At 41.0% G+C, this 11,640-nt stretch overlaps 1 protein-coding gene across 1 annotated transcript; it reads left to right on the top strand.

The window, feature by feature from the left end:
- The first annotated feature begins 4,575 nt into the window (after nt 1-4,575).
- On the top strand, nt 4,576-11,539 carry AHSG (alpha 2-HS glycoprotein). The gene is made up of 7 exons (XM_075033200.1): nt 4,576-4,924; nt 6,331-6,441; nt 7,676-7,760; nt 8,588-8,751; nt 9,041-9,154; nt 9,956-10,036; nt 10,915-11,539. The coding sequence occupies exons 1-7, from the start codon at nt 4,721-4,723 to the stop codon at nt 11,200-11,202; spliced, it is 1,047 nt and encodes a 348-aa protein (XP_074889301.1). The 5' UTR covers nt 4,576-4,720; the 3' UTR covers nt 11,203-11,539.
- Nucleotides 11,540-11,640: the final 101 nt, after the last annotated feature.

The following is an 11,640-nucleotide window of genomic DNA, read 5'->3' as shown; positions in this document are numbered from 1 at the left end:
GACCTCACAGGCTTTTCTGCAGCCTGAAGTTTCTGATATAGGGACACTGGGGGACTTGGACTGTAGTGAATCTAAGCCAATTTACATCTGCTGAAGATTTGCCCATGTACTGGAAAGAGGCCAATAAGACTAGGCAAATCAATTAGTCTAATTAGTCTTGAGGTTTTTCTCAGACCTCTATGGGTTTTCATACACTTTATTTTTAAATGCTGATTATACTGTCATTTAAGGAAGCAATATGCTGCGTTGACAAGACCGGTCACTTTAACTATCTGACATTTTCCCTGCAGACATTTTCTTGCTTTAGTGTGCAGGTTTCTGTGTAGGTGATGGCTATATAGAAGACAGCCCTGATGTTCCAATATCTTGTGAACTCTATGATCCAAAAGTAATGTACTTAATCAAGTGTAAAGCAAGAGGTGATTAAGTTTTGCGGTGCTGTACAATGCCTGACTGCTCAGAAATGCATCTTTTGATGTGGTGCAGAGAATTGGACCAGTTCTGTCTGCTTTACCAAAAAATGACGTCTTAGTAATCTGAAAAGAGAGCCTCAGAAATCCCCACAAGTGTTTAACTTTGATCTGAAGCTTTAAAAAGATGATATTTATCTGTTTGTTTGTTTAATTTGCGTGAATTCTAAGCTCAGGAAGGTGTCAACTTGACATCTTGCAGAAGCAATTCTTTGCTTTTTTTCCAGATGAGGTTGAGCAGGGGCAGCAAGTTTCCAATCATCACTAGTTGTTCTAAGCATCCAACCAAAAAAAAAAAAGAGAAAGCAAAAAAGTAAACCATCAACTCACCTTTCCATTGTGGTTTATATGAATTATTAAGAACTGAGATTCAGTGGAGCCTCAATTCTTGAGCATAGAATCAATACTATATTTTATATAACAAGGTCAGCAAACCCAGCTTGTTCTACTTCCATCACAGTGAAGCCTTGTCAAGTCTCTCAGGCAACCTAATTCACTAGGGACAAAGTCTAACACTACTGACATGAAAGGTGGGTTGAGGTGGATTGAAAACTGGCTGAATGCTTGGGCCTGGGGGATGGTGATCAGTGGCACAAAATCTAGTTGGAGCACAGTAACTAGCAGTGTAACCCAGGGGTCAATACTGGGGTCCAGTTTTGTTTAACATCTTCATTAATTATCTGGATAACGAGGCAGAGTGTACCCTCATCAAGTTTGTAGATGGCACAAAACTGGGAGGAGTGGCTGATATGCCAGAGGATTGTGCTGCCATCCAGAGGGACAATGACAGGCTGGAGAAATTGACTGACAGGAACCTCATGAAATTCCACAAGAAGTTTGAAATCCTGCACCTAGGGAAGAACAACCCCATGCAGGGATATATGCTGGGGCTCACCTAGCTGGAAAGCAGCTTGACAGAAAAGGACCTGGGGGTCCTGGCGCGCACCAAGTTGAACATGAGCCAACAATGTGCCTTTGCCGCAAAGAAGGTTAATGGTAACCTGGGCTGCACTAGGCAAAGTATTGCCAGCAGCTTTAGGGAGGTGGTCCTTCCCCTTCATTCAGCACTGGTGAGGCCACACCTGGAGTGCTGTGCCCAGTTCTGGGCTCCTCAGTACAGGAGAGACATGGACATACTGGAAACAGTGCAGCAAAGGGCCATGAAGATGAATAAGGTACTGGAGCATCTCTTCTATGAAGAAAGGGTGAGAGAGCTGGGACTACTTATCATAGAGAAGAGAAGGCTTGGGGGGATCTTAATGTATATAAATACCTGAAGGGAGAGTGCAAAGAGGATGGTGCCAGGCTCTTTTCAGTGGTACCCAGTGACAGGACCAGAGGCAATGAGCACAAACTGAAATAGGACGTTCTGAACACCCAAAAACACTTCTTTACTGTGAGGGTGACTGAGCATGGGCACAGGTTGCCCAGAGAGGTTGTGGAGTCTCCCTCCCTGGAGATATTCAAAAGCAATCTGGACATGGTTCTGGGCAACTGTCTCTAGGTGGCCCTGCTTGTGCAATGGGGTTGGACAAGATGACCTCCAGATGTCCCTTCCAATGTCAACCATTCTGCGATGCTGTGAATCTGTGAAAGACTTGTTCACTTCAGTGGGGTTGAGATGTGACCTTCTGTCCAGGAGCCCACGGAATTCCGCTCACTTTCTTGTGCTGTAAGAACTATTTGCAGCCATTACTGAAGGACAACTTTTTTCTATGTCCCAGACATGAAAGGGAGAGAATAGACCTGCACAGAGTTCAATGAGAAGTTATTTCTGCAATTATTGCCTTTTGAGTGAGGGTGCCAAAAAAGGGCCAGTCATGATGGGACACAGGCCTGGGGGGAACTGACATCAGCAATCTCACTTCCAGAAGAGAATAATTAGGCAGATCTGTGTCAGTCAGTATCCAAAAGGTTAAAGGCTCCTTTGTTGTATCACCTGTAGCAAAACTACCTGATTGCACTTTCAAACTCCATTCCCAAACATAAAAAACAAATACAAATTTCCTCACACATATCACAAGTAACCCCAAAAGTTCTAGCTACAAACATTCTACATTTCACTGAGCATTAATATTCATGTGGGCACATTTCTGACCCTCTGTATGCCAGCAAAGAAAGTTTATATAGTCACCAAGAGGGTAAGGTCTTGAGTAAGCCTATAGAGAAACTGAGAAGAGGTACAGCTGACTCCGAAGTATTTCCTTTTCATCCTGCTTGGTAAATGGAATACTGTATGTATAGAGTGACAATGGAGAGGGAAGAAAGAAGATATTAAATCCTGTTTGCCATTTGAGGTTTTAAGTTGTTCTTTGAAAATGGAACCTGAAGTGGACTGAACTGGGTTATATATTTTATTTAGGAATACCTACAGCTTGACTGCAGAAATGTTATACATCCTACAGTATTTGCAACTCTGACATGGAGAAGATGTAACCTAAGAAACTGGGTAATGACCACATTAAATTTATAAATAATGGTCTAAGTCCTTTGCTGGGGTAATTATAGTTCACTTAGGTGAAAACCAATTTCAGTCTGCACCTGTTGGAAGTTTACCTCAATGTTTCATACCAGAAAAGGAAAAAGGGAAATAAAAGATTCACAGGTTAGAAACTGAACTGTGGGTTAAAAGTAAAGAGTAAAATAGTATCTTTCTAAATAAATTTGCCATGATTCAAAAGATACCCACAAGGAACACTCAGAGTGTGTTTTTGGGACACCAAACCTTCAGCCTTTAAGTGTTCCAGGCCAAAGTCAAGAAGACAGATGACCATCCACACAACAGAACAAATGCCAAACAACACCTGCTTCAAGTAAGGGGAAGAAATAAATCATGCTCAGAGCAATTTTTTACTGCAAGAGAGAGGAAGAGCCTTTCTTTTCCCCAGGAATCTCTTCAATATGCAAATCCTAGCATCCAAAACTCACCCCATCCCACACAGCTGAAGGAAAGCATTCCATCTTTTAAGTCTCTTCCCATTCTCCTTCTTCATCACTTAATCTGTTCAACTGAACTATTTCTATTTATGATGTTTTCTGTATTTCCAGATTCTGGAAGGGAAAGTCATGAATCAAGACTGCTTTTTTTACAAATCTTTTAGCCTCATTCATGCTATTGTGCAAGCTGAGAAAAACTTATCTCAAGTGAAAACTTCTAAATATGCTGAAGTCCTCCTATTCATCTCAAATCTGCAGCTAATTTCTGAACTCCTTGAAAATGACAACAGAGGTTTCACCACCATAAAATGGATCATAGAAACCTACTGTGAAATCCCTGCAGGAAAAACTTTGGTACTGGTTGAGCTAGAGTCTATCTAGCTAAAGTCATCTCAGCTTAAATTAAAGTTCTTAAATTCTGGACACATCATAAAAGCTATATTCTGCTCCACAGAACATTTTTGTTATCCAGTTACTGTTTTGTAAACACGTATACTGTGAATGTAAATAGAAGCTGGGGTTGAGCACTCCTGAGCATTTAAGCAGCTAGTTTTCATTTACATTCTGCTTAAAACACTTTTGTGCCCTCTAGGATCTTCTGCCAAATCCTTAAATCTGTACAATATATTCCAGAAAAATTTCTACAAGATGCCTGCTTTGCAAAATAAAATTCCAGGAACTACTGGAAGTATTCAGATTATTCAGAGAAAGAAAGAGCTGATGTAAAAGATTTAGAAACTATGTCTCATTTCCTATTCCAAATGAATTCAGTAGCAAAAGTTGCTATACAATTACATTAACTGTTGAATGTGATCCTTAGAACTGTTTCAAATTCCATTTTCTAATTTATCGTGTTACTGATCTCATAATTTAGACTGATGTCTGGTGAGATTTGGGCCCTAACAGAATGTGTCCTGTTTACAAGAAAGCTTAATTAGCACTAGCATCTCTACACATTTAACAGGAGGGATCATATTCCTCTTGCATGTACTGTATTTGGTTGGTAGAAGAGTGTCTAAAAATTATGGTTTATTTTTGCTGACGCTTTCTTCTTTAGTCGCTTTAGCAGACTTTGCAATATCCTACCTGATAAAATTTACTTTGGCCAATATTAATCAGTCAGCTTGATGTCCTAACATTTACTTTTCTCTTTTGTTGTTTGCAATGCCTCTTGGAATTGGGACAAATATCAGACATGCGCTCATGCGAAGTCTGTGGTATGTACTATATAAGTGAGACCCCAGTTCTAGCTACCATCTGAACAGTATTCTTAGATCTTTTTTTCTGAAAGGGATCGGTTTTCCTCAGGTGCCATGAAGGCATTAGTAGCTTTAATATTGCTTGTTCAGCTTCCAATTCACAAAGCTGTACCAGCAGCTCCCCCTGCTCCCTTGGGCTGCGATGACCCAGAATCTGAAGCAGCAGCTGAAGTAGCTGTGAGTTATATTAATGGCCACAGCCATCACGGATACAAGTTTGCCTTAAACAGAATCGAGAATATCCGCGTGCTACCCCAGGTAAGTGAGGAGCTTGCAGGCAGAGCATTGTGTTAACCTGGAGATGCTTGGAAGTGACCAACAAGCCCTGCCAAGGGCTGTATCCTCACATGGGGTAAATCAGCATGGCTCTGTTGATTTAAATGGGGCAATGCCACCTGGTAACAGTTGAGAATCCAGATCACTGGAATATATCTCTCAAAGAGCAGAACATAGCGGGGAGAGGAATGTTCAGATATTTTTGTACAATGCTAGAAAGGGGTCAGTTTACAAATGCAGCATGCTTGCTGGGGCAGATCATTCAAAGTGCTGATTCATGAGCCCAGTAGCTAATCTGGAGAAAAATTGTGAGGATAATCTTTGTGATGCAGGTAATTATTTATTGGCTAAATGCATACCTATTGTAACTCCATGCTATTAGTGATTTTGTAGTAGGCATTAATTTTACCTAATATCCCATTGAGCTGACAAGGAAGCTGAATGGAAGTAACTGTGGCTTGTACTCTCATTTTCACTAAGATCTATTGCCATCATTGCAGGCACCTAGAAAAGCTGTAGAGGTGGTCATGAATACAATGTATACACCCATTCAGAACCTTTGATTCTCTCAAAACATTGAAAACAGTCCCAAATATTAACAAGAATGAAACTCCATGGCTGTTTTCTACTTGTTATGAGACAGAGGATACCAAAGTCATTCACAAGAGACTAAAACAGACATTAATGAGATTAGAAGTGTGCCCAGAGTTACCCCCACAAAAACCACTGGTGACACTGCTTTGCTCATATTTAATACTTTTATAGTAAAATATCTTCATCGGTTTAAATGGAATCACTCATGACTCAAACCTCAGAGTCAGTCTTGGATCTAGGGAACTCAATTCTGCCCTCCCACTCACATGTCTTATGTTATAGTTGCAAAGGTTCAGGAACAACCATAAAAGATCCTGCAGTCCATAAGCAACATGAGTATTGGGGCTAGAACTTAGCTGGTGCAATTCAGTGTAATTCCAATGGACTAAATGGGACGGGCCAATGTGCACCTGTGTTTATTTGGTATCTGGTTATAGAAACATGAAGTTTTTTCATCAACAAAGATGGCTGTTGATTTTTTAAAACTACAGAACAAAATAAAATCAAGTTAACTTAAGAGAACTGACCCACTACATGCAGGCTGGACTTTCCAAAATTTATGGGCCAGTTCCTGAGCTGGAAAATATCAGTGTGACTGTTTTGACTTACTCCAGCTAAAAAACTGGGTCCCATTTTTGAAGTTAAATAGTAAGGACTTATTCAGTTACTCTAGTGTACACCTGAAGCTACCCAATGACAGTCAGCAACAGAGACCACAGCACAGCCCCAGAGAAGAAATCTAGTGAAGTTTTGTGAAGTAATTACTACAATTCTTGTTGTTTTTTTCCTTCCAGGGGCCGAATAATGACATAATGTTTCTTGAACTTGACTTATTGGAGACCACATGCCACATTCTCAGCCCTACACCTCTTGCAAATTGCACAGTGAGGAGCTTCACACAACATGTGAGTATCTAAAACACTACTAGCTTGGTCCAAAGGTGCATGTTCAGTATGTCGATGTTAGAGGCCAGGCTATCATCAGTCAGACTTCCAAGCAAATGTTATATCACTGTAACAGCCTATAACCACCCAATCACTTGTAACCTCCTTGTTGATTTAGTTGCCTTCATGTCATGAAGGATTTCACTCCTGGATTTCTTTCATGTGATGAGGACAGGTCACTGTCAGCATAACATCCCACATACAGTTCATGAATGCCATGGGGCCTTGTTTAGGGGCTCCAGATTCAACCCTCAGTGGTCTGCCCAGATGTCACTGCCTTGTTGCAAACTGCAGACAGGGCAGGTTGTTAATCCGTGCAAGCACAACCTTCCCTTGGCTACAGGTGGTGTGTTATCTAGTGAAATTCCATCAAGTCTAGCCACCTAGTCCTAGTCAAGACTGCAGAAGAGCTATTTCCTTCAGACAGGGCTCTTCAAAGTAATGCTCAGCTGGAGTTTACTGGCCTCAAATATTTTGTTCTTATGCAAGTGTGATCCAACTGTGAAAAGCTTTCCCTAACTCAAGCAGTGAAAGTGTTGTCTGAGTACAGGCAGCTCTGGTTTCTAAGCAGAGAGCAGAGTGAGCAATTGACAATTTAAGCCTGCTGTTTCTAGAATGGGGCCCAATACACAGAGCTCATGACTAAATTTGAGTCATGATCCAGCCCTGTATTCACCAGGGCTCAGATCCCATTTTCCATCTGGGGGGAGGTAACTCTAACTGTTCCCTCTTCCCAGTGACTCCAGCTTTGCCTTTGACATCTCCTCCCCTGCTGGATCATGTTGCTTGTGAGCCAGCTCACACAAGGCAGCACACTCTGCTGTTACCATGGCCACTGACCAGCTGAGATTAGCGAGAATGTTATCAAACAGCTCTGCAGAAGGTCTTAATTCATAAGTATTCGTATTCTTTGCTCTTTACGAGAGAAGAACCTCAACCAAATGTCCATAATATGGCTACCCTGGCACTTCTGATACTTTTGAGATCCAGATTTGGTTCCAGATTTTGCAGCTTTGGTCTGCCTTTTACAAAATCACAGACTCCAGGACACACATAGCAGCACCTTTGCAATCAGACTGATTTTACCAGAATCACTCAGGCAGGATCTGTTCTTTTGAATTTAGTAATAGTTGCTCTTTTCAGAAATTCCTATTTATCTGACTGATGTAACCCTTTGATTTTTGTCTCTCTCTAGGCAGTTGAGGGTGACTGTGATGTCAAACTGCAGAAGTTGGATGGAAAGTTTTCTGTACTTGCTAGTAAATGCCACTCGCATGCAGGTAAAGACTTTGTTCTTTAAAAGGTTTTGAATCTAGAGGCTGGAGTATCATTATGGAAGTGGTTACAGGTCACTAGCTTTTCTGATTCTAAAACACTGTATAAATATGGCATAAAGGGTTTCAAAAGTGATTTTTTTTCCCCCCTTTCTGATTTCATTCACCTATAAAGCCATCCCTCTCTCTCTTTTCTCCTCTTTACTATGACAATTAAGATACTATAAGACTATCTGGGGACCAAGGCCCAGGTTTGACCTAGAGATTGCTGGTAGTAAGGCGTTTCACACAGAAGTTTAGCCTCAAGAATTTGATTCTTTGTTGGTCTAAATTTACTAGAGCTTGTTGATCTTCAGAGCCCCTTTGCCAGATGCAGCTTATTTACTAAACCCAGCATTTTCAATATTGCCATGGGAAAGTGGAATCTCTATTCTGCATATTTTCTAAACCAGCAAGTGAATGAAACAACACACTCACACAAACACAATTCCAATAAATTAAAATATCTTCACTTTTGCACCATTCCTTCTGTGAGCTGAGACATCTTTTCATTGGTGTCATAGATAGTTTGCCAGAAAGAGAGTTGATTAAAACCTGAGTAAGAACATTCAAAATGTGCTATTGAAGTCCACAGTGCTTTTGCTTGCAGAAAGACTTGAATGGCAAAAGTCATGTGAAATACTGCCATCTATGGCCCGTACTGCAAAAATTCCTTCCACTATAATTTGTGACAAACCATGAAACTGTGTTTTGTGTGACTGAATAGGTCTATAATGCCTTTCAAAACAACCTACAATCTGATCGAAACATAATCTGTTTGGTTCCTCCTGCAGACTCAAGTGAAGATGTTGTCCAACTCTGCCCCGACTGTCCATTGCTGGCAAGTTTGAATAACACTGACGTATTAACAACTGTTACAGCTGCACTCAATGACCACAACAGAAAAACTGCTGATGCTTACCTCAAACTCCTTGAGATCGGAAGAGCCAAAATACAGGTAATTGCTACAACTATGTCTAGGCTTCCATGTAAATAGAATATTTCTTCTGTGGTAATTGTGCAGTGGTAACTAGTTATGTTTGCAAACAGATTTAGCTTGCTCTCATTTGCCCTACAGAATTGCCCTTGATTTCCCAAGCATTTTGTGTCATGTTAGCCACAGGATTCCCTTTCACTTCAGTGGGAGATGCCGAGCTAGAAGCCACAACATTTGCCTTTTATCTTTTCTCAGCAGCTCTGCAGTTTCAATGTGCAAAGTCAGTTAAACAATTTTCCTGTTTTATCAGTATCACCCAGTGCATATTGTCTCTGTTGAGTTTGCTGTGGCTGCCACGAACTGCTCAGCAGAAGAAGCTAAAGTTAATGTGGAGGCTTGTCAACTGCTGCCTGACGATCGGTCTGTAAGTATGCCAGCACATCAGTCCTGATCTTACCAGCTCAGAGGTAGAAAAGCAGCATGCTGTGATGTGCTCGCACTTGTGTGGGAATAGACCTTTGTGAGGATGAAAGTGCAAGAGTTGTATACTATCATGATATGCTTTTCAATATATAATTCCTAAAGCTGTATCACACCTTTCTGTTCCCTCTGAGGTATATCTGGACTGAATCCTGATGCATTTGAATAAATTTCAAAAAGGCTTGAGGTCCAAAGTGTCCTTAGCACAAAATATTTTTCATCCACAGAATATATATTATTGTTTACTCTTCTTAACAGGAGCACCTGAGAAAATCAGGCTCTTTGTATTGGACCGAACACAAACACATAACAAAAGGGCAGACTGTTTCACCTTCCTACAATTTAAGTACTGTCAGTGTGCTTTGTTCTGATATATAGGCTCTTGAGAGAATTATACTGTGTACTTTATCATGCTAAAAATCTTTTGTTTCTGATGAAATTGAGTCCTAGGCAGTTTTAGTGGGTGGGAACCTTGTACCTAGATTCCTATATGTTCTTTCCCTCCCTCATATCCATCCATACAAAGGATCTTACTCTAGAAGAATACAGGAGTTTCCCTTATTTGCTGCTTATGCATTTAAACAGCTTGGCTTTTGAGTCCAACAGACTAAAAAGCAAGCACTTTACTGCTCAGATAAAACATGAGACGATGTAGCTATTTTTAAATGTACTGAAATTAAAAACTGTAATGCAGGTCTCCTCTATTTTATAACTATTTTCTCTTGACTATGTTCTGCTTTGCCAGAATTTTGGTTTTTGCACAGCAACAATGGTAACACAACCCTCACAGGACCTCAGAGTGGACTGCCAGCTCTATGGACACCAGGTACCAACTCCAGATATCCCCTTTCTTTCCAGAGTATTCTAGCCTACTGGTACTGTTAGCAACAATCACCCTGAGTTTACCTCTTTTTGCTGTAGACTACATTAGCTATCTGTGATAACCTGAGTTTAACTTTGTATCCTAAAAAACAAGGTAAGATAGCTCCTGATTATCCTCTGGATTTCTGTGCCAGGAATTATGTCACCTCTGCCATCCACGCTTGGCAAAGTTTGTCCTCCTAACCATCTGGGAGCTTCTCATGTCTGGTAGGGCAAAGGGAACCAAACTCTGCTCAGCTAGGGGGATGCAGGAGATGATAGGTAGATATAAAACATAAATCAGCCATTGTGTTAGATGAAATCAGCTGGGGCTTTCTGCTAGTAGTCCTTAGACATGACTGAATTCAGGGAGCATGACCTGCACTGCTATAGCAAGAGGAGGGAAACCTATATGTACTGGACTTGAGTGTTCTCCAGGTATTTTAGCCTCCATTTGGACAGAGGAGGGGTAGGTGGTAGTTGAATACTTCCTATGGACCAGAGCTCTTGCTAACACAATAGTAATTAGCTGTCTAGGAGATCTATGAAAGAAAGACTAAGACAGCTGGTCTTGAATGTTTCACCAGCTGCACAAGTGGCCCTGAAAGTTCACATAGCACAGAATTTGGTGTTAATGATCCACCAAATACTAAAAATGTGTTCCTGGACTCCTGTGTATGAGTTCAAATGTAAATCAAACTTCTGTGATGATCAGAAATGTTTTGTACCTGGGTTGGAAGCCTATATCTTGTTAGGAGCAGGGTACCTAGTAAGGTATCAACAACCTGTATGTTGTAAGTCCCAAGTCACTGAACACAAACACAAACTGTTTTTCTTTTCCAGCCTGGAGTTACCTACTCTCAACCAGGTCAAGACACATCAGCAGGACTGGTGCCCAGTGTTGTACAAGGCTTCACAAACCATAATCTCAGGCTTTCCCACAATAACCCTGTTGCATCTGAATCTAGCTCTTCAGAATTTCCTACTTCCATGCTCTCAGCAAAATCTGTAGCAAAGAGAGCAGTTGCAAATGTTGCTCAGCATGACAAAGTACCTCGCCCAGTTGGCTTTGTGCCTCCTCCTCCTCCTCCTCCTCCATGCCCTGGGAAGATTCGCCATTTCAAGATATAGGCTGTGTTACAGACATGGCAATACAGCTAACTGAAGGATCAGTGTGCAGCAGCAGCATCAACACACAGACCACAACATCAAGTGCAAATAGGTGAGAATGCTTGACTCTGAGCCCTAATGAGTTTTACCCTCCAGAGAGCAGAGACATGGCCAAGACCTTGCAAAATATAGGTGATTACAACATGTAGCGGTTGTTTTCTCTACATACAGGGATGCTCAGTTAAAATACAGAAAATATTGTTTCAATGAAACTGTTGTAAGAACTATACAACAGTTGTAGCTTTGTGATAGAAACACCACCCAAAAGGTTACTTCACAATAAAATGTTCAACAGAAATGCTTTGGTACCTTCTATGTGTATATATTTTCATTTAGTTGTCAAGTAGCTCCTTCACAGCATTATGAGTCATATTCTGGGCTTGATTTCAAAAACAGTAA

Source organism: Buteo buteo, chromosome 7 (assembly GCF_964188355.1).
Source record: "Buteo buteo chromosome 7, bButBut1.hap1.1, whole genome shotgun sequence".
Lineage (NCBI taxonomy): Eukaryota > Metazoa > Chordata > Aves > Accipitriformes > Accipitridae > Buteo > Buteo buteo.
This window is presented reverse-complemented; position numbering and strand designations above follow the sequence as displayed.